The 24,192-nt window shown below is 36.2% G+C and overlaps 3 protein-coding genes across 9 annotated transcripts in view; 1 reads left to right on the top strand and 2 right to left on the bottom strand.

Moving 5' to 3' along the window:
* The first annotated feature begins 17 nt into the window (after positions 1–17).
* Positions 18–934, top strand: LOC130230986 (heat shock protein beta-7-like). The gene is made up of 3 exons (XM_056460331.1): positions 18–269; positions 415–531; positions 642–934. The coding sequence occupies exons 1-3, from the start codon at positions 252–254 to the stop codon at positions 786–788; spliced, it is 282 nt and encodes a 93-aa protein (XP_056316306.1). The 5' UTR covers positions 18–251; the 3' UTR covers positions 789–934.
* Positions 935–7,161, bottom strand: cplane2 (ciliogenesis and planar polarity effector 2). The gene is made up of 5 exons (XM_056460330.1): positions 6,987–7,161; positions 6,713–6,865; positions 3,292–3,416; positions 3,073–3,209; positions 935–2,519 (listed from the first exon to the last, which is right to left on the bottom strand). The coding sequence occupies exons 1-5, from the start codon at positions 7,090–7,092 to the stop codon at positions 2,282–2,284; spliced, it is 759 nt and encodes a 252-aa protein (XP_056316305.1). The 5' UTR covers positions 7,093–7,161; the 3' UTR covers positions 935–2,281.
* A 996-nt stretch (positions 7,162–8,157) lies between these two features.
* cadpsb (Ca2+-dependent activator protein for secretion b) overlaps positions 8,158–24,192 on the bottom strand; it is a 182,041-nt gene continuing 166,006 nt past the window's right edge. For all 7 annotated transcript variants that reach the window (XM_056460326.1, XM_056460327.1, XM_056460328.1 and 4 more), the window contains 8 exons: positions 21,477–21,632; positions 21,209–21,356; positions 19,520–19,594; positions 19,347–19,430; positions 17,233–17,265; positions 17,015–17,122; positions 10,162–10,266; positions 8,158–9,504 (listed from right to left, as the gene is read on the bottom strand). In XM_056460326.1, coding sequence (XP_056316301.1) covers positions 9,331–9,504; positions 10,162–10,266; positions 17,015–17,122; positions 17,233–17,265; positions 19,347–19,430; positions 19,520–19,594; positions 21,209–21,356; positions 21,477–21,632 — 883 coding nt within the window. In that variant the 3' untranslated portion in view covers positions 8,158–9,330. The remainder of the gene's footprint in view (positions 9,505–10,161; positions 10,267–17,014; positions 17,123–17,232; positions 17,266–19,346; positions 19,431–19,519; positions 19,595–21,208; positions 21,357–21,476; positions 21,633–24,192) is intronic.

Genomic DNA, 24,192 nt, shown 5'->3' with positions numbered 1-24,192 from the left:
CAGTTAATTTCAAACCGTTATAGGAAGAGGATTTTAATATCACCCTACAAAATGACCTCTTCTTTCTCATATGACACATTCTGCACATAGACATCAATGCTAGCCTCACCCAAAACCCAAACACAGCCAGGGGTATAAAAGCAAGCACTGCATTATTCTAAACAAAAACACAGAGAAAGCCAGCGTCAAACGTTTATAGAAGAAGAAGAAAAGGATTGATTAATTGTCCTTTGCTTTCTAACAAATCTACAATGGCAGACATCTCAAAGGTGAGTTTTGTTAAAGTCTTGTTTGAACACATCTGTAGACAATTTTAATGTAACACAAACAGGATGCTTTATAATTCCCCCCATCACCCCACTTTTTAAAAACTCTGCTACACCTGAACTAACCATAAGCTTTTTTTTTTCAAAGGGCGAAATCTGCACTTCTGGAGATATTTACGTATTAACAGTGAATGTAAGCGAGTTTGCACCAGAAGAAGTTATAGTAACCTCAACCAATAATTCAATACAAGTCTTTGCAGAAAAGGTAAGCAAAATAAACCCAAATATTTTTAAGCTTAAACACTAAACAAAAAATATATTGTATTTACTCTTTTGGTTTGTCTTTTTCAAATATTACCCTGACTTATGAATCAGTTGGCATCAGATCGCACAGTTTTGGACGTCATTCGACAGAAGTACCAATTTCCAGCTGATGTGGATCCAATGTCAGTTACATCGTTTCTAGAGAAAGGTGGATTGTTGACGATTAAAGCTCAAAAACACACAACAAAAAACTTGTGAATTATGGATTGAAACAAAGATGTGAAACCTGATGGAAGGATGCTAGTTTGAGCATTTTAATAGTTTATTATAGCTTTAATAAACATAATTTGGTTTATTCAACAAAAATGTTATACTTTGCACAGATTTTTATTTTGACTTCAAATTTTTATTTCTAAATATATATACATAAAAATTCCTCTGTGACTATACTGAAATCACAAGCGAATTCATTTATTCAAAACAAATTTTTATTATTAGTAACTTTCTAAAATATTTGCACTTAACACTGTACTGAAATGTCTAAAAAACATGTAAAAATTGAAAAACAAAACATTTATTTCCATAGCAGCATATTGCACACACATATTGTCTTATATTGGATTAGGAGTTATAGATAGGCCCACACGAAATATGCACGCACAGATATCGGCAGATTTCCAGATTTGTAGCCCATCATTGAATCTATTTATTTCTTTGTGTAAAGGTGTGTAAATTTATATTTATTCAGTTTTAAATTAATTTCACTAATATTATTGTAATATAACAATAGGAATAATAAAATGTTCATATGATTTATTTACAATACAGTTTGTAAAGTAATATTTTTTGTCTTTTCGTAGATATATTATATAAGAGACTTGCTTTGTTTACCAAATAAGTGGATCTGGGGGCTGTTCCATAAACCAAGCTTGGAGCAAAAGCCAGGCTTATTTTGGTAAGTCAGGTTTATTAATGGTGGATTCTGTTTCATAATTCAAATTTACGATAGTTCAAACTCACTTACTCTGGCAATTTATGCTGGCAAACTAGCCTGGTCCAGAGCAGGTTAACTCTCAGGCTAAGTCTTAAGTTCAAGCTTAATCAAAGTAATGTTAACATTTGCTTGTCGTAATTTGATGCCATTTTAATTCACTTAACCTCTTAATAATGATTAAAACTTTATAGTCACTTAATAGTAAATATACATACACCAAACATCTTTTAGAATAGAACGATAATACATTTAAATTCAAACACGTTATTGCACACGAATCAAATACAATCTACAACATTTCAATACATTTTACTATTGTTTTATGTTTCTGTTCACCAGCCTAAGTTGTCAGAGTAAGTGAGTTTGAACTATCGTAAATTTGATTTATGAAACCGAATCCACCATTAATAAAAATGACTTGCCAAAATAAGCCTGGCTTTTTCTCAAAGCTTGTTTTTTTTTTTTTTACAAAATTCTCAGCAGAAATAGCAAAAAATTCGCGCCGATTCTGTCTGGCCCTAGTTATGTCTTTTCAGTGTGGTGACGTCATTAGTTCATGAACATTTCCTGCTTGTTGTCAAACTATTTTATATCTTTAAAAGAGGCGATACAATCATAACTTGATGTTATAACTGCTATTGTAACAATATTTATCAATATGTGAAACTTTTTGGACTCTCAGAAGCTATGGAAAATTTAAATGTAAAACACAAAACAGGTCAGGACCATTGTTTTGGTTTACATCCCTCAAAATGGTCTATACAATGATTTCTGAGCTTGTTTCTCTGAGAGCAGCCTGTGGAGAGATGGAGACAGATGAAGCGGCCATACAGTCCTGGTGCCACAAGTTTTCCGCAAGGGCATTTAGCAGAGGTGCTACTTCACCAAGCCCGGCACTCACATCACCTCCCACTCGGAAAACCGGAAGACCCCACACCTCCTGAAAATGTGTCACGTCGCTCTCCGTCACATCTGTGTGCATAAATAAATCAAACCTGCACTGTTAAGAATAATGACAATACACAATATGTTTTACTATACACTAGGATGTACATGAATCAAAGGAACGCTCCAATTTTTTGTGAAATGATCCCAGAATAAAAGAATAGTTTGTAGCCATATTGATCTAGAAATAAGCAAATAAAAAAATTTGTGTAGGCCTTAGTACACAATGTGACTACAGAAGAGCTTTAAATAAGGAAATAAAAACTTTTTTTTTTTAAGCGAGATGCTAATGGTCTAATGCGATTTAATTGTTTATGCTAAGCTAAGCTAAAAGTGGACCTGGAAACCTAGATGAATGGATTCAGAAATGGTAAAACTCAACTGTATAACTCTAGGAGACTTGTAAAATGAGTAAAATATTATGAAACATATGAAATGGATAAAATATTTTACTATTTAAAAATTCGTTTACTTTTTTTGCGTATTTTATGCGTTTTTATTTTAAGGTAAACATTTATTTTAAGTAACAATATTTGTTTTTGATCTGATAATAACCCCAATTCTACACCAAATAGACACTCTGCACATCTCTCTGAAGGATACTTTGTGCCAACCACCAATTTAACCACATGATCTAAAGGTTCTGTGATCCGTGATATTTGGTTGGTAAGGTCATCAAAGGAACCACGGTCAGTGAAGGAGAACAGGAAAAGGATGGCATCCACCTTTTCCTTACAGGACTGAAGAGAAAAGGTTGACAACATAATACATTAACAGTGAAACAGAAGATGTAGTTTAAAGAAAATGTAAATGACTGCTCACCAGCAACATGTGGTCAAATCTTCGCATGGCACTTTCCCCACAGTCCCAAAGCTCGAAGCGGAAAAACAGCACACGGCCACTTTCTTTTAGTCTGACAGGCCAGAAGACCACAGTAGTCTCTATGCCTATAGTAGAGAAATAAAAACATAGCAGTCTTAAACTCCATTCACATTTTCCACAGGAGGAAAACAATAATTGATAATCTTTAAAGAATGATGTGATTAGATCACAAAGAATATCCTATAGTTCACTGTAACTGCATAAAACATTTTGTAGTGTGGTTTCATTGTTAATGACTAAAAATAATAGTTCAATTCAGTCAATTGCTACTCAAGTTTGGAAACTTGATTTAATCAAATTCCAGAATTTCTCATTTCTAATTACAACTTTGTTGTGGCATACAAGTGCTTTACACTCGTCAATGGGGTAAATGCACACAGACTTTTATTTTTCAGCCAATCAGCCCGGTGGCTTTCTTTGAACTGCCTTTCCATTACAAAATCACCACATTTAAGATCCGTTTTCTTTATAAGTGATATAAGTGATATTCACAGCATAATAGATATTTGATATAAAGCGGGTCTCAGACTGGACAAAAAGCACTGCATTAAATAAAAAATTTCCCTGCCATCTCTTGAAAATATGAACATTTATTTTACTTCAGTATTTTAAATAGTTTCTGCGGTAGCTTGCCGGTACTGACGGTGCTAGCATTTACACGATCTATCATCTCTTTTATGTATGAACAACTAAATGAATGCTTAGGTTTATTTAACTGATTGTATTTTAATTACAATACGCTGTTGATGGAACCTTATAAAATTTAAAATAGTCACAGAAACCTTTCACCGGAATTCAGCGTTGGCTGAAAAACACTAGCTGTGCACATAATATACACCATATGATGTTTTAATCATTTGGAAATTCCATTTGCTTTTTGTTTATTTTCTATATAGTTGTCTTGGCTTCAAAATGTTTAATGTTGCACTTTACCTGGCAGGTGTTTTTTTTTTTACTTACAGCGCTTTAAAAAACAACATGAAAGAAAAACTCAGAAAAATATTTCCAGAAGCAAGACTGCTATTAAAATGGGTGGAAATTAATCACGGATAATGTTTAATTATGTGTATTGAAGGATTCCGATTTCTACCTTCCAATCCGTCTCAGCATGGATCGACGTTTATCCTTTTCTCATCATTTTTATTAAAGATGATTATTGAATAATGAATAAAGTTACACATTGCTTAATATAAGAATGTTCAGTGCATTTGCCTGTTTCTGTGTAACTATTTTCAGGAGCCACCAAACTAGGTCAGAGATCACGGAGAACTCGAGTGAAACAGAAGGGCTGAGGACCGGAAACAACATCTAAAATGTCTAAAGTGATTTTGCTATTTTTACGGTTAATTCTTTTTAAACTGATTCTACTTTTTATTCAAGATAGACTTTGTGTAGTAATGATATAACTGCCTGAATGTAGATTAGACAGGTTTTTAACCAGTTTTGATAAAGACAGCTGAGAGTACACTCAGCCTTGGGTAAGAAACAGATTGTACTTTAAGTGTGTGTGGAGTCAGCTCTAAACAGTCTAGTGGATGTCTGACGTTTATATGCTTAAGATATTGTTCAGAATTGTACGCAAGCACCCACATGGAAATTTTCCTAGTCTATCAGTGTTTTAACCAATTAGGATAGAACACCGATGTATGACGCAGTTAATGACCTTATGTGAGAGTATAATTCAGTTCAATTCACCTTTATTTGTATAGCGCTTATACAATGTAGATTGTGTTAAAGCAGCTTCACATAAAAGGTCATAGTAAATTGGAACAGTGTAGTTCAGTTTTTAATGTTTAAATTCAGTTCAGTATACTGTAGCTCAGTTCAGTGTGGTTTAAACACTACTGAGAGTCCAAACACTGAAGAGCAAATCCAACGATGCGCAGCTCTACAGATTCTGAACCATGCAAGCCAGTGGCGACAGCGGAGAAGAAAAAAAAATGCACTAATTGGCGAAAGTGAAGAAAAAAAACCTTGAGAGAAACCAGACTCAGTTGGGTACGACCATTTTAATTTCTCCGCAGGCCAAATGTCTTGTGCAGAGCTGCAGTCTCAGCGCGGGAGGCTGGAAGCTGGCCTCAGCGAAGACTCGTCTGTCTCTGAAGCGTCACAGGAATCAGTCTCATGTTCCACTCCTCCATGACCACCACAGTAGCTGCTCAGGACACAGCCTGGTCCAGGATATGGAAACCTTGGAATCATCTCATCGTTGGTCTTGGATCGAATCAGTGACTCTGCATAGTCTGAGGGCCTTGTTATTGTTTTTGATTTGTGATTGTAAGCAGAGCGGCCAAGGAACTCATTGCAAGTGCTGAAGCTGGCTTCTGCTGATGAAACTGCAAACTATCTTCAGTAAAGTATCGCCACCTATTGGTGTGGCTAATTAATAATAATAATACCTTACATTTATATAGCGCTTTTCTGAACACTCAAAGTGCTTTACACATTTTTTGGGGGAAAAAGTGCACTAGTGTACAGCATCCACCTGGATGACGCGACAGCAGCTATATTGTGCCAGACACCGCTCACGGAGCAGTATAGAGTCCCCACCATTATACTGGGGAATTAGGACCCACACAGACCACAGGTTGAACGCCCCCTGCTGGTCTCACTAACACCATTTCTGGCAGTAACCTGGATTTCCCATGTGGTCTCCCATCCAGGTACTGACCAGGTGCAGCCCTGCTTAGCTTCAGTGGGCGACCATGTGAGAGTTGCAGCTGCTGGATGGGATTTTGCATATCTTGAAAGCTTAACGTTATCAATATCATGGTTGAAAAATACTGGATATTATTAAGCATGTTTGTCATAGTCTATTATTCATTTATACAACAATTAAGAGTGTTTTAATTTGGCTGCACACAATCTCAATAACTCCATTTTGGATTTATGTTCAGTGTAATTTAGAAAGAAAAGAAAGCGTTTATTTTATAGGATTTTATCAATTTGTGTTTGCTTTAAATTAAATACATATATTTACAAATCATTCTTCTAAATTGCATTTTTTTTCTGCAGCACTGAGCCATAAATCTTCATTTACATCTGCATTCTGAATGTTTTTAAAGAGGGATGTGCTAATACATAATTAATTTTCCGGATTATATGATTAACATATTGTTCCACAAATAAATTTGTAAATGTATAGTATTTCTGGCATTTGTTCTAGATATTTTCTCAATTATCGAGTGGCAAAAACAGCCAACTAAAATCCCATCAGTACGCGTTGACTCGAAGGTGTCAAAAATCAATCAATCAATCAATAAAAAGGTCTAAATAAATATTATTAATACCCAATTCCCCTGTCTGAGGCGAAGACAATCATTTAAAAATAAAAAAGAAGAAACGTGATTAGTTTGCTTACCTGTGGTCTCGTAGTGAATTTTGGGCAGATCGAATCCAGCGAGACGGGCAGCAAGCGCGCTCTTTCCTACTCCAGTTTTACCTGAGAGAAACACCTTGTAGCGAACGAGGTCCACATTCATCTGGGGAGGCATCATTGGCGCCTCCAAGAGCCCTTCACATTATTTTAACAAAATCGAAATAATTATTTAATTTCTATGTTGACTACAGTTAATAGCGAACAAACTATAAGTGATGCCTATTGCTAGTGCTGTATCCATGGTAATCATCCTTACCAAACTTTCGCCGTCTCTTCTTGTGCAGTATTTTGCTGAAAAACTCTCTGCTATCCGCACAGCGGTGCCAGTCTGACACGATAATGGATCCAGGTGGGACAGACATTTTAATTTAACAAAAGAGCAGAGATATTGTGCTTATTGTGTGATATCAAGTAACTTTATATGCGCGAACGTGAAGCCATCTGATTTATACATCAAAATGTAATGCGTCAAAATAAAAGTCCGTTATTAAATGCCTAAAATCGTGCAAATCGACTGATAAACTGAACCGAAGCTGAATCAAAACGGACATTTCTTATTATAGAAAATTTTAGAATTTATCATATTATTTAATGTATTCGTTCATATTTTCTCTCCAACTATGAGTCTAACACCCTTGTCAAATAGTTGTTCATATTAATAGGTAGTTCATAATATTATATATATATATATAAAACCTTTAATTGTTTTTTATCCTGCTTTGTTATTCACAATGTAGTTCTTTCCCATGAGTCTTTTATCTTTGCCAATTTATCCAGTTTATTTTTTCCATAGCTAGTCAGACATTACAAATTCTGATTAGCAAAGTTGCTTATATGCAATAAATGCTTATATGCAATATAATCAATACAGTCTTCTATTATGAGGGAAATAACTACAATCTAATTAAACATTGTGAATAAAACAAATCTTTGACATAAAACTTCCAGTTAGCATAAAACTGTTGACTGAATAGAAACAATGTATTTGTAAATAATTGTATTGCAAAATAAGCAGTGCTGCATGGTGGGTAGGCAGAATCAAAGATCTATTTTGGTGCGCTTTGATTGCTGCAGCTCTGATTGGTGGAATTTGTTGTACAGCATCATGGGTAATGTAGTTTTTGACCCAAATTCCACTGCTATTCGCAATATTAATAAAAATAGTTGTTGAACTGATATGAACAGATAAGTTCAACAAAAGCACACACAACAACCTCAAAATTGTCTGTATTTAATGGCTTAAATGTTATTGTTAAAAATACGAGTACCGCCAAGTGTTGGGCTCAATATGAATGACAATCCAATCAATTCTAAGCAGACAAAATCATGTCCCACCCTACATTTTCTTCTTATTCGATATTTAAAATAGGTAGGAAAATACTATTGCAAAGTCAGATGAAAACAGACAATGAAAGTAAATGTACAGGTATATTAGTACATCATGTTATCTTTATTGAGAGGCCACAGCTCTTGCATATTACAACTGTTGGCTTTGATAAGGCAAACGCAAGAATGAATCCACCAGCTAATCGACAAAGAAAAACAAAAAAGCTTTTGGAGAAGGTGGATCCCACAGGCATGCAGCAATGGCTCAGAATGCAATGTACAGCATTATATATACAAAACCAAAAGTGAGACCCCAAAAAATGGCACATAGCATTTTCGACAGACCTACTAACATAAAGAGAATGACTTTAATCGGACATACAAACTTAAAAAAGAGAGATCGAGAGATAGAGAGAGGGAGATCCTCAGTAGAAGTGTAGAACTCAACCAAAAAATATAGCCGTTTTCCTTGTCATTTTGCGACATCTAATCAAAAGACGTCTCCAATGAGATATCAAAACGGAGGTATGACGATATTGCATTTCTAGAATACCAATTCATTTTCATTTTGAGATGCCTGTGAGACAATGCCTAGTTGGATATTTCGCAACAAATAGGGCCACAGAGCCTCGACACAAATAAGGAAAAGAGTACGATGGAAGTGTGCAGACACAGAAGACATTTACAGTTAACAGTTTGAACTGAAATACAGAGGTTCGTTTTTAGTTTCGAAGCAGTTGGCATCCACTTTAAAAACAGACAAGACAAAGAAAAGGGTCCATACACTCATCTTCACAACAATGTACCATTAATGTATGTAAGAGTACGTCAAAGAAGCGCCATATATGTTATCGCATTGGACAGGGACACACCTAATAATCTCACTCGACATTATCAAACAAATGGTACTCCATATTGCTTAGGAACACATAGAAACAAATTCCTCAAATAAATGAGTTGAAAAAGTCGGTGCTAGTTCGTTGTTCTTTATTATGTTATGACACAGCTAAAATTGCCAATCGTGGTCTTTGCGACATTCTTTTTATACTCTTCGTTAGTACAATTATTTGATTCTTATTGTTTTTTTTAGCTTTGTTTGTGGGCAACTCGAGCTGATGGGGAGGGAGGGGGTCCTAAAGTGGCTAACTGGGTAATCAGAGTTGTTACATGCATCTTACGTTATCAGGCTAAGTTTAAAGTGTTGGGGTGGGGTAGGGTTGGATAGACGGGTTAGGTTCAGGGTGGTGGTTGGCACCGGATGGCTCGATGCTCCTTTAGTCTTCCTCGTCCTCCTCATCGCTGTCCTTCATGGAGATGCCCTGCATGCCTCCCTCTCTGACCGAGGCAGTGGCTTCTTCCAGCGTTAGCCGGTTCCGTACCGTGTCGTACGACTTGCTGTTCAGCGTCGAGTCAAGCACGCCCTGCAGCCTAAAATCCCGGTATTTCTTCTACAGGAATGAAAAAAATTGGCAGGTTTTAGGCTCTGTTTTTTTATCTATACAATTTTTTTGTCCCATAATGTTTAATATCCATGTCAGAAAAAAAAGGTCACACTTTACAGTTCTAAGAGTTCACACTTAGCTGATGATTGATTATAAAATGTTTGGCATGCTGTCCCGGGAGAGAGCCCTGAGCTTATAAGATCCTCGAGCCCAGGGTTCCCTCCTGTTTGCAGGGCGAGAGGGGAGTTTGAGCTAAGGTAGATCTCGATGAACTCCTTTATAAATATCTTTATGAAAATTCTTAACTCTAAGTAGGTGTTTGATGACAGCAATAGATTGCTAAAAAAGTATGTCTAATTTAATATCTACAACAATAGAGCAAATATGTACAATAATAAAAAATTGCACATTTATATACAAGAGTATTTTTGAAAAAAAAATAAGTCAATCTTCATAAATTTTACAAGCACAACTTTCCCTTCATGAAAAAATATATGTCACATTTAAAACTAAATAAATGAATAAATGAAAGCAATAACGGCGTCCTTAAGCAAGACCTGAATATCAATTAGAAATTTAGTACAAGACAATAAGGGTTTACCTTGGGTTTTAATCATACCACTCCAGCTTCAGAACACAAACACTTCTGCAAGTAAGAAATACCTTTACAATCCTGATGAGGATTTTGAGTTGATAGACATGAAGCTGTTGGTCCATGCGTTCAGTCAGCCAGGTCGCCAGCAGATTCATAGTGGCTGTATACCATTGCTGCAATGCACAAAAACACAGCATTCTCCAGCAAAAACGCAGACAGACAAACAAACGCATGCAAGAGACCAGCATGTGTAGACATACAGTACATAAACACACATACTCACACCATTCACACACACGCACAGCTGACACTAACATTTACAGTACACATTCACACCCTCACTTAAAAGCAAGGTTAGTCAGACAATTCAAAATGAATTTCAAGAGCCATCTGCAAAAAATAAATCATGCATTAGGATATTGCATAATTAATAGCAAAACAAACACTTAATCCGCCCTACATTTACAGCTTAGCCTGTAACCTGTGGTTCAAACGACTTCACAAAACATCTGCTTTTCTGAAATTAGCCTGAATAAAAGCCTTATTCAAATTCAAGTCTTCAGATTTTAAAAGCCATGTGGGAAAATTAAATTCAACAGAATTAATTCAATGTTTTTCACCATTAATAATGCTGAATGTTTTAAAACAGCACTTGAGTATGAGTGACTGTGAACTTGAAGGTTTAAAAAGCATCCTTGAACCCAAAAGATGCAAAAGAAAAGAAATAAAGGAAACAAAATTAGTGCAATCACAATCAGAGTTCCCAGAAACAAACCAATAAAAAGTGAGAATACAGAACTTGCAGGCAGAAGTGTGATGTACTGTTATCTTAAACCATCACAAAATGTCTAAATCTGTGGACCATGCATATTCAGAATCACTTAAATGTTTTAGATTGAAGAGAACAGCACATGTGTGGTGCAATGAATGATGTACTGTAAACTATCATCGGGAAGAAAAAGTGCTTTACCCTAAAGCAAGTAAACAGATCAACCTGAGAGTTTTGAAGTGGGCTATTATCTGTTCTCAAGAAGTAGAAACAATTCTTAACCATTTGACTGAAGCCACAGTGCCAATCAATATTTATGTATGATTGTTTACTTAAAAGTTCAGCTCACCCCAAAATATAAAAGCCGTTATTTACTCAACTTCATGTCATTCCAAACCTGTAAGGCTTGTGCATCTTCAGAACACAATTGAGAACATTTTCATTAAAAATATGAGATTTATGTGCCTCCATGTAAAATTTCCTCAACCAAAATGACAGTAAAAAGATAAATAAATAATAAATCCACATCAATCAAAGTCCATAAAGCAATCGAAAGCAGAATATCACTAGTCTCAGACTGTGATCTTGATCATCTCTTCTTTCAATCTCTTCCACAGTTCAGTGACTTTTAGACTTTGATACAAAGGAGGTTTTTTGAGATTTTTTAGTTAAATTTAGTTCAGGACTGTAGGCGGGCCATTTCATTATTTCATCATTTTATCCATTTGGCGAGGAACTGCATTTTCCAGAAACAACTTCTGATAAACATTCACAAATGATTGTTCTTGTAGCAGTAAAAGAGGCCCTACTCCTGATGCAGAAAACATAATGACACTGCCTACTCAACATTCTCTGACTGACACCGACTTCAGTTTATTCGCCATTCCTAAGACAAACGTAATGTTTCTCATGGTATCCAAATAAACTTGCAGGCTTTCATCACTTAAGAAAATTTTGGACCAGTTCTCTGTCCACACAACCTAAGGTTAGTCTAGACCAGGGGTGCCTTTTATAAACCTTTTCTTTTAAAGGGCCAAGAAGCAAACTTGCCTGAGGGCTGTGGGCTGAATATATACAAATCATGTATATTAAATTTGTCATGGTAATTTTGTAATTTATTTGGTAATATTTAAAAATATCTAGAAAACTTGCTTTAAATCATATTAACTAATGCAGTATCATATTTGCCATTTTATGTTAACATTGTTTTACCGTAAACAATCCAATCTATAACAATGGAGTTCAATGCTGAATGTCTTGTGCAATGTCTTGTGCACTGTCCTCTTTCTCAAGTAACACTATTTACATTCTGATTCATTTACAACATTTAATTGATTCATTTAACTTCAGTAGCCTTTTTGTAGCTCAGCAATAAAACAAAGACAAAAAAAGGTTAAGTTAAATTTAGAATGACGATCTTTGTCAAAGGCATTCGCTGCAACTACCTCCCCATCATTCTCCCTCTCTTTTCAGATGGGATGGCGGGCCAAATCAAAGGTTACAATGGGCCTACTTCGACCTGCTGGCCCTACTTTGAGCATCTCTAGTCTAGACTATAATCGTTATGCTGATAAGAAGTTGGGTCACTGCAGGTCTCTTCAGTCTAAATTCCATTATGGCCGTGATACACCAAACTGATGGTTGGCCATCGGGGAGATTCAGTGAGTCTCTGTAAGGCTAGTTTGATTTATGTGTTTCACACGTTGCCTCTTGCCAGGCTCACGTTAGAAAGAGTTTGCCAGATTAAGAATTTAGAATTGTGAATCATAGCGCAAGAACACAAACACTGAAGTTACAAAACTATGCAAACAACGAAAGTCATAAGGAAACACAAAGAAGCTGGCTGTCATTTTGTGGCATATTTAAAATATTAATAATAATAATTCCTTAAATTCATATAGCGCTTTTCTGGACACTCAAAGCGTTTACACATTGGGGGGGAATCACTCTTTCCACCACCAGTGTGCAGCACCCACCTGGATGACGCGACGGCAGCCAATTTGTGCCAGACGCACACCACGCACCAGCTAATTGGTGGAGAGGAGACCAGTGATGAAGCCAATTATGATATGGGGATGGTTAGGAGGCAAATTTGGCCAGGATGCCTGGGAATTTTAATGACCACAGAAAGTCAGGACCTCGGTTTAACGTCTCATCGGAAAGACGGTGCTCACTGAGCAGTATAGAGTCCCCGTCACTATACTGGGGCATTAGGACCCACACAGACCGCAGGCTAGACCCCTGCTGGCCTCACTAACATCACTTCCGGCAACAACCTAGTTTTCCCATGTGGTCTCCCATCCAGGTACTGACCGGGCGCAGCCCTGCTTAGCTTCCGAGGGGGTGACCATGTGAGAGTTGCAGAGAGCTAGCTGCCGGCAGCTATATATATATATAACACTATAGCACTAGTTCCAGTTTCCCTTTGTGGAATGACAGTACAGATTACTGCCACCTGGGTGAGCACACTTTCAATGGAAGCACATAAACATCCTCAATTTGCTTAAAAATACCTTCATCTCTTTGCAAATTCTGTACAGCTATTTTAGGGTGAACTGCCCCCTAAATATGTGATTGTGTGAATTAATTCAGATTTCTTGCTGCATTTGGTGGTTTCTTTTTCCGCCTGTCCACTTCAAAGACGTGACTGGTCGGAGCGTGCAGTGCATGCAGAAAGTGCAGGTGAGTGTCCAGGGCAAGAGAGCTGTGTGTGTGTGTGATTGTGTGCATGAGGTGGGAGTTTCAGGAGGTGGTGGGTCATGCTAGAAGATGTACACAGGTAGATTATTTGATTAGAACTCATGCCACTCGACAGAATGTGATCAAACAGCAGGACATTTAGAGATAAGTTCCACTTTGTCCTAGAAGGAATGCAGAATGAGTCGGGATGCTGTCTTAGGGTTAGGATAACGTGAGTACAAAGTGTTTAGAGAGGGAGAATTTGAAATGAAAATGGGAAAACGGACATACAGATATGTAGTTGCATGCAACTAAAATCTGTAACATAAGTCGCTTAATACAAAACTAACACCACAGTTCCCCATTTAGACAGTGTTTGATGCTGGAAAAGAGAAATTCAGCTTGGCAAATGGAAATATTAGGGTGTTCTCCACAAAATATACCTCACAATTTGAAGTATTATTCATTTATTAAAGTTTTTAAACTAATTCAATTTAATTTTTATTAATAATTAGTACAAAGGCTGAAGTAGTACTTATTTTTGTAAGACATGCTCCAATAATTCTTGCACATAAAAATGCAATTCTTTAAGTTAGTGGTTTGTTCACATATTTCACCTTAATTATGAGTTTAATAGGTGAATTAGCATGTAACTGTGTCAAATCAGTCTAAATCATTGATTCTGACGTACCACCTTAAGCTGAATTTGCCTTTTTTGACTGACCTCACAAGACCACAGTGAACCTTAGTTTTAGTTTCAGTTTCATTTTAACCCCATTGTCCAAGTAACATTTTAACCAAAATGATAGAAGTCATTATGATAAGAAGCAGACAGCCATCATATCCTGCATTTTTTATTAAGTTTTACTGTTTTCTATATTTAATGACAGCTGTCATTAAAATTGTACTATTTTAATAACTGCTTTTGACCTCACGCCTCTGATCTTTTCACTGATGGTGATTGTTTTGGACAGAATTCTGGAGAAGAAGTTTTAGCAGGGGTGTACTGTAACCACAGAATGAAAATAAGGAGGAATCATGCTTCAAAGTTCATTGTGGGTCTTTGAGGTTGAATCTTATATGCGTTATTAAAAACATAGTCATACAAAAACATAATGCACATGACAGGCGTCTAATAAACAACAACAAAGGCAGACCCAACAGGCATGCATAAGATGTGTGTGCCACAAATGTTCCAAACACAAGCAAGTAATGCTGCAAAAAGTTACAAAAAACTTCCTAACAGTCAAACAGACACTCACACACACACATACGCACAAACTATATATTCGGATACATACAGCTTTTTACAATACGGTGTGATAGACATCTGAATATTCACACACACACACACACAAACACACACACACACACATAGTTATGCTGGAAACAAAATTAGATAATCAAACGAACAATAATAATAATGAAAAATAAAACTGCTGACAAACCCTCACGCACACACATGTACACACGTATTCAAAACAACGACTGGTCCACACATCTGTTACATTTCTTATTAAAATATATAAACACACATGTATGCCATTGTGTAACGAAGACACATGTTCACAAAATCACAAAGGATTATTTTTCTAAATTGAACAGTGCTCTCTTTTAACCCTTCATCAGCTGGCTTGTAAAATTAGGGCTGTTAATCGATTTTTAGCGAATTGAGGAAAGTCAGAAAAAATCACAGTGCATTTTCTTAATAAACAGAAATGCCATTGTTTCTGCAGTTGCAAAAAGAAAGCTTATACTGTAAACCAGAATTGCTTTTTTAATCATATTGGCAACCCAGGCTCATTATTGATATGTACCCCTGTATACATTTCTGGACAGTGTGAAATATGTACCAGGAGGTATGTTTTTTATTTTTTTTGCAGTTTTTGTTCTCGCATAAATCCACCAGAGGCAGCTGTTGACTGACTGACTGATTGACTGATCCCACCCCTTACACCCACACCCTCTTCCCTTCCCCAGCCAATAGTGTCAAAAGCACCAGTTGACCTGATCACTCCCCTCCCTAAACCCAACCAACAGTGTTTTTAAAAGCAATCAAGAAAAAGAAAGCCGATTCCATGAATCCACCAGAAGCCACTGTGTACGCTGTTTGAGATCTCGAAAGAAAAGTCCTCGCGGCAGCCTGATTTTTACGCCATTTTCAGATCTTACCACGTTCTTACCCTGTTATTTACTTGTTTATTTTATTTATTTTTTTGCCTTTTGTTTTTGTTTTCGCGAATCCACCAGAAGCAACTGTGTACGCTTTTTGAGATCTCAAATTTCTCTCACGAGTGCCATTTGCGCCTGCTGTTCTAGAGTAACTCCACCAGAGGCTGCTGTTGACTGACTAAACTCAACCAATAGTGTTTTCAAAAGCACCGACATGACCCGATCACCCCTTCCCTAAGCCCAACCAACAGTGTTTTCAAAAGCAATCCAGAAAAAGAAATGCCGTCGCCTGATTTTTACCACATTTTCACATCTTACCACGTTCTCACCCTGTTATTTACTTGTATATTAAATTTTTTGCCTTTTGTTTTTGTTTTACCTGCTTTCTGGAATCGTTCTTCGGCAGACTCAAACCCTGTCATCGCGTTCAACTCCTCTCTGCATCACAAGATTGCCAACATACATGAAGAGCTACTGGGCAAAATGGTAGCAGCGGAAAAGGCGTCCACATGGTGGTAAACGGTCAGCTGGTACTGGTATGTGCGAAAAGAAACAGAAACTGTCGATGGCGTCATACCACTTCTATAGCGTTCATTTTAAAGACAGCCATATGTAGCTCTGGCTACATAATTTGCACTCTGCAGAAATGTATACGGGGGTACATTTTCACAATAAACCTGTGTTGCGAATGGGTCAGGCGATTTTTTTTTTTAATTGATTTATTTTATTTTAATTTTATAATTTTTTTTAAATCCAATAATTACCTTTATATATATATATATATATATATATATATATATATATATATATATATATATATATATATATATATATATATATATATATATATATATATATATATTTGTGTGTTAGACAGCCAATTTAACGTTTTTGCTTTTTAGTATTTACAAAAGAATGCAATTTTGGGTTTAAAATCGGACTCGTTTGAGAGCACTGTTTCATAAATAATCCACTTGGTGACACTTTGCCTCTTGAACAAGAAACCGCTGTGAGCTTTAGGTCCAACGCATGTCAGCTAACACAACACCAGAGCACAAAGGTCCAATGCATTGTGGCTAATGAAACATCAGAGCACAGAGAGCTGGAACAGGAAGTCACAGCAATGAGACATTAGGGAACTGACTGAAAGCTTCAGGTCATGATTGGCCTTATGTGTCTGGATTTAAGTTCTCCAGGCTCGGTACTCAAAATGTGACTTATCCCTCGTATGCCCCATTGTTTTGCCACATTTTGGATGGGCCATCCTTTGTTAAGGACGGAGGCTACGGCATCTTACTTACATCAAATAATCTCTCTATATACACCTCCTCATTGACCTTATCTCTCAGAATGTCCTGAGAGTGACGGACAAAGGTCACATAGCCGTCCGCAACGTCCATCCCTGGTTTCTGTGGAGAGCAGACAAAAGGAGAAAATTATTTTGCATGTAATGAATGTGTGAAGAAATATAAGGTAAAGTATGTTTTTATGTTGTATGAATTATTTAAAGAAAACTCACAGGGACATCCACATATTTTGATGCTGCTTTCACCTGAAATGAAATAAAAAGTTCCTTTTAAGATACTGGTTAGAGTTACAAACCCTTAAGAACTATCTACGGAACACATAATTTTCATGCTTTCTTGATGTGTGAGAACCAATGAGGTTCATTCCTGCATGTCACGTAGCACATTTTAACTCCTGCTAAAATCAATAAGTTTCGTCCTCAGACATAGTATTGTTTGGCTTCTTTTTATGTTAATTTATCAGTTTATAGATTAATAACAGTCAAAATCTTTTGATCAAATAAGGCAGTTCTTCAGAATATGGATTTATTATAGTTTTTAGCTCTTTACATTGTCTGGATTTGTCTCTTTTTTAGCTCTTTAGATTGTCTGGAAGATTGTCTGGATCTTGGTGTGTTAAATCCTTTTGTGATACCTAATGTAAAAAAACTTGGGTGATCTCATGGATAGTGACGTCAAACTGGATAAACAGATTAATTCAGTAATTAAAGCTATTTTTTTAGTTGATGCAATTATCATATTAGTAATGTATTTTCTGTCTTTTAACGACTACGAAACGGTTATACATATTTTTATCTCGACTCGGCTAGATTATTGTAATGCCCTCTATGTGGGTATTAGCCATGCCTTCCTTACTCGTCTGCAGATGGTGCAGAATGCTGCTGCTCGTTTGCTGATGGGGACATGCAAACGGAATTTTAGATCTTACCACATTCTCACCCTGTTATTTACTTGTTTATTATTATAATTATTTTTTTTGCCTTTTGCTTTTGTTTTTGTTTTCAGTAATCCACCAGAAGCCACTGTGTACGCTTTTTGAGATCTCAAATTTCTCTCACGAGTGCCATTCGCGCCTGCTGTTCTCATGTTAATCCACCAGAGGCTGCTGTCGACTGACTGACTGATCCACTGATCCCCCCCACACACCCCATTTCCTAAACCCAACCAACAGTGTTTTCAAAAGCAATCCAGAAAAAGAAAAGCCCTCGCAGCGGCCTGATTTTTACCACATTTTCAGATCGTACCACGTTCTCACCCTCTTATTTACTTGTTTTTAAATTTTTTTTTTTTTGCCTTTTGTTTTTGTTTTCGCGAATCCACCAGAAGCAACTGTGTACACCTTTTGAGATCTTAAGTTTCTGAATTGACAAGCACCAAGATAGATACCTGTCTTCATTAATTCAATTGTGCACTCTATTAAGGGCTCTTAGACGTACTAATCAGCTACTTTTGGCTGTTCCACGCACAAGGTTAAGAACCAGGAAGGACCGTGCCTTTGCAGTGGTTGCCCCTAAACTCTGGAATAAATTGCCTCTCCATGTTAGGCAGGCCACAACCCGTTCTGTTTTTAAATCTAGTCTTAAAACCCATTTTTACTCTTTGACTTTTAATACCATATGAGAGTCTTATGTCTGTTCGTACAGTGTATGTGTGTACAGCACTTTAGTAAGCATTTGTTATTTTTAAAAAACATTGACATTACATTTTAAAGCATCAGTTTTAGGGTGAACTTTCAATAATCTGAATAGAAATTAGAGTTGAATTAAAATATAATCGTTTGTTTTCTGAAGATGAATGAAATGAGTCTGGAATAATATGAGGGTTATGGGTCATTTATACAACCCAATTTTCAACTAAAATCAAAGAAAATTGTGTGTTTTGGATGTTAATTTTTAAATCAGCTCTTGAAACACAAACTATTGAGAGCTTTTTGAGTGAGTTTCTGAAAATGATGCAAAATAAAATACAAAAATGTTATTTTTTCATGTTAAAATCCTGTGCATGCTTTATACTTTTAGTCTATAGACCTGTGCAAGTACTCGAAAAACAAAACAAACAAACAAAAAAACACTATACAATATGCAGATGTGTTTCTTTACAAAGAGATGTTGTCATCTACAGGCCTGGCTAACATAATAAAGCATTTTTAGATGTAGTCTATATCGTTTTAGTGTTTTGCTGTCATGCAAACAGATTAATATTATTATTGTTATTATTATTGTACTACTGTCATATGAGAATACAGACAAAATATAAACAAAATCCTTTTAAAGCATGGTTTCAAAATACAATTTAAAATAGGAAAAATGTAAGATGAAATTCTTACCGTGAAGGAGAGGAAAGAGGAGAAGAGTGTTCCTTCATCATACCTGGAGATCTTGGCAAGTACGCTCTCCAGAATGACCACAAACTGTTCAAAAACCAATAACTCAATGACCAAACACTCCATCAAAAGTAATTAAGTACTTCATTCACGTCAGCCATTCTCTCAAATCATACCTTCGCCACCAAAAGGGCAATCATGTCTTTTACACTCTCTTCGATAAGTTCATCGATTTGAGAATGATACTGTTTCTGAAAGATGGAGACAGATTTCATTACTCACACAAATTCTGAATCCTGTTTAAAGCAAAAATCCCTCTAAAGGCATAAAAAGACTGAGGGAATGTATATTACATTTTCTTTTACAACCAATTTATGACATTAAATACCACATTAAAATTCCTGAGAAATATGTACAGTGCCACCACCAGCTTTGTGTTATGGAGCAAATGCAGGGTCATTACTTTTGGGTGAACTATACCTTTAATATACAAACAAAAAATGGAAATGTAGACAACAATCAGAATAAAATTACTTTTGGAATCAAAAGACTAGCATCAAAAGTATGTGTTTAACGTGACCTCTTTTGGTCTCAACTTTTTGGTCGAGTCTTTTATGAAATTATGTGCTATTCAATATCAAGCATCTTTCAGCATTTCTAAGAGTTCTTTCTTAGATTTAGCATCTTCTATCTTGCTTCTTCTCTCCAGGTGAATCTCTTACTGCCTATACATACTGTATATAAATTTTAGGTCTGGACTCTGTGGAGGCCATTTCATGACTGTCTTTGTTTCATCGGCTGTTTTTCTCTCCATATATGATTTCATTGCATTAGCAGTGTGTTTGGGATCGTTATCATGCTGAAAAATAAAACTACAATTTACAAAAACTACAAAACTACAAATGAGGTGCTTTCTAACAGGAATTAAATAAGGAAACCTGTCTGTACATTTCAGCATTCACAATCCTGTGAATTCAGGCAATATTGACAACAGCTCTGGCAGAAATGCAGATTAAACCAAGACAGAAACTCAATTTTTTTAATATATTTACTTTCTCTAGCACTTTCTTTCAAATGTCTTAAACAATTAGATCCCAAAAATCTAACTAGAACCTGTATTTTCTGATTGTATTTTAATAAAGAGAGTGAGAAGTAATATATAATGTCCATTATACCCAGTGTGCAAATTATACATTGACAATCGGGGGGTCAAAATCTTTTTAGTAGTAGTTTGGTAATACATGCTTCAGTGAATCAGATTCATAAATGTATTTAAATTACATCTAATTTAATAATGAAATGTATAAGTTTTCAGTGTTTTGAGGGATATTTAGTGACTTTTTAGAGGTCACTGTAGATCGAACTATACAAATCATGTGTCTAATTTTTCGCTACATGCAGATATAAACACCTATTTACAAGAAACTTGTTTTGGGAATACTTAAGATGTCTATCGGTGCTCTCTAGAACTGCCAGTTTCAGACTGTTAAATGATTTTGCTAGCATTGACTGACACAATTATGCATTCCCAATGGTATAAACCATTATGGGCGGATCAAATGTATTTATATTATACATTTTTAATTATTCATATTTAAGATATAGATCAAAGAAAGCTATTTCTTACTATCAAAGGGCTGACCCCCCATACATCTTGTTTTGATGTTCTTCAGGGGTGATCAAGCGTTAATTAGGGGGGTCAATCCCCTCCAAACCTCCCTGTAATTCGCACCCTGATAACACCTCCACTAAAATAACAAATGTAACTGGGGGCCTAAGACTTTAGCACAGCACTGTACATAAAGGAACCAACATATATTAAGCTATCGTCTATCACAACAGTAAGAATAAATTCTGCCAATTACCTCCTGGCCCATTTCCATGGCACAGAGTTTAGCAGACTGGTCCTTGGCATCCACCATCACATTGAACATGGTGCATAAGGACAGTGGGATGCGGAAGTCTGTGGAGCGGCTGCTTTTGGTCAGCTTTGATTCAAATGCTCCCCTCGTGCTGTTGACCAGCAAAAGGTGTGAAGTAAATGAGTCATCTCGCATTAAATCTCCTTCATATTTAAAAGAAATGTTCATCAATGATTTCGAGTCCATTCAGTTACTAGAGATACCATTTTACCGTTTAACGCTTGTCTCAATCATGTCACTTGACATGAGCTTCATACGGTTGTCCAAGTGTTTGGCAAATTCTTCTTCTGGCCAGTGTAGGTCCCTGATGAAGGTCTGTAGGGCATCTAACTTCCAGAACAGATCTTCTGATGTTCCCGAGCCATTGCTGCCAGGTATAGTAGGATATTAGTGGTCAAAAGTTCCAGAAATTCCAGAAAAGTCTTTAACATTTCTTTATTTTAGCCATACACCAACTGGTGGTGTGTCTAATTTAAATGTAATATGGTGGCACTATCAATGTATGGCAAAATAAAATAAAGAAAACACATCAATAACTTCGCATTTTGCAGGGTTACAAAACCTTATAGAACTGATCTGAATTCATGCATACGTTGCTCTGTCAATTTGCTCTAGAGGGAAGGGGTCTCTGGGAATGTCATGGTGAGAGAAGGCTTGCACAGGTATGGTGCTGAATAACAAATATTAAACAAGATAACGCCAATGCTCTTAATGGCATCTCATAACTTTATGAGAGATATCATAAGTAGGAGATGAGAGAAACTCAATGTAGTTAACATGTAATGATTTTAATTTGCAATATGATACTTGAAGATATAGTTTGCTCTTTAGAACTCATCAGATCTCCAACAGAAGAATGCATTGTTCCATGCAATGAAAGTCCATGTGAGAAAGTCGAAATATATTGACTTTTATTGTATGGAACAAAATGAGGCGAGTTAAAGGCGTAGTTCACAAAAAATAAAATTAAAAAACTAATAATTTACTCTTCCTTGTGTGGTTTAAACCTGTATGAGTTTCTTTTTCTGTTCAACATAAAAGAATGTTTTGAAGAATGTTGAAAAAAAATACTATGGAAGTTATTTCGTCACCTTAGAATTATAAGGTTCTATCTATAAACTGAGTTATTCTCATAGTCTGATTAAAGGAAACTTATTTACATTACGTGATGTCTTTTTATAGGTTGTTTACATTTTAAGAAAAAATGTTATTATCTATAAAGTCAAACTCTAGCTTGGCTCTATGAGGTTCTTTCTGTGAGCCAATCAGGATCTGCTTTATTTGTCATTTCACCAGACTGCTCCGTTGACAGCGGGAAAGACCAGAAAGAAACACAAAATTGTTTCTTCTCAAGATTGAGAAGAAACCTGAAACTGAAAAGATGGCACTGGCAACTTGTACAGCATATGTTTTACGCAGCGTATACCCTTCCAGCTGCAACCCATCACTGGGAAACATCCATACACATTCATTCACACACATATACTACGGACAATATTAGCGTACCCAATTCACCTATAACGCATGTCTTTGGACTTGTGAGGGGAAACCGGAACACCCGGAGGAAACCCACACGAACACGGGCAGAACATGCAAACTCCACACAAAAACGCCAATTCACCCAGCCAAGGCTCAAACCAGCAACCTTCTTGCTGTGTGGTGACAGTGCTACCCACTACACCACCGTGTCACCTAATTCCGTAAATATAATTCATTAATTCATATAAAGCATCTGAACAAAAAAAAATATATATATCTTAAAACATTAAATAAATGTTATAGAAAGCAAAAAAATTACCTTTCTCAAACATCAACATATTGTTACAACACCAATTTTTATTTTTTATTTTTAATTAATAGCCAGACTGATTGGATTTCTTGAAAAGTAATGCTTCAACTAATGATCTGACAGATAGAACCTTATAATTCCAAGCAGAAAATAACTTTTTAGAATTAGAAGGTTCTATCTGCATTTGCCCTGTTTTTTTACCCTAATTGCAAATTTCACAAGTCTCTGTCATGTTAATGTGTGAAAGAGAACTGTTACATACATATTGTTTGCTATATGGAATGCAAAAACTTTGAAGCTCAATATCTCAAAATTATTTAGAACGCAGATTGAACCTTATATATCGATATATCCAAGGTGACGATTTGGTCAATTTGCTAAATATCATCTTTTGTGTTCAACAGAAAAAAAAAACTCAAATAAGTTACGACCAAGTGGAAAGTGAGAATTTTCATTTTTGGGTGAATTATCCCTTTAATATTTAGGTGAACTATTCACTTAAAGTCCAGGCACTAAAATGGTAGGGAAAAATCAAGCCCTCTCTCACCAGCCATGCCCACCAAGACTAAAGGAGCTCCTGAGCTCAAAACACACCATGCAGTCGACTCTGAGGACGCTGCCATCCTGAGTAGAAAGAAGTGTTGTAAGGGCCAAGGAAGAGTTAAAACATAAGAGTGAATTGTTCTACAATTTTTGAAAATGATTAGATATGAGTAGACAATAAATTGGACTCAAGTTCTAATTTCCTCTGTGAAATGGATATGATTCAGTGATCTTCTACCTTAAAAGTGACGTAGAGTAAAAAAGAAAGCCCACTCTGATGTTTGAACTCTTTAGGGTGTTAGTTTCTACTGCCTTGGATGCCAGCTACACTGAAGTAACATCTACTTCAGAGCATCAGCTACCAACGCAATGACAGAGCTACGACCAGGCAGGGAGTTCCACCAACCCACACCCACTGGAACCTTCCGCTCAAAACAAAACCCAATGTTGCTTGATTTGAAATCATCTTTCTGCCTAGGCTACCCTCCAAATGATATTACCGTTGACATTATGATGAATCGACCAGTTGATTTTTTAAAAACATCAATCAACAAAAAGCATAACTCATGCAGACACTTTTAGAAAACACTTACTA

Source organism: Danio aesculapii, chromosome 6 (assembly GCF_903798145.1).
Source record: "Danio aesculapii chromosome 6, fDanAes4.1, whole genome shotgun sequence".
Lineage (NCBI taxonomy): Eukaryota > Metazoa > Chordata > Actinopteri > Cypriniformes > Danionidae > Danio > Danio aesculapii.
This window is presented reverse-complemented; position numbering and strand designations above follow the sequence as displayed.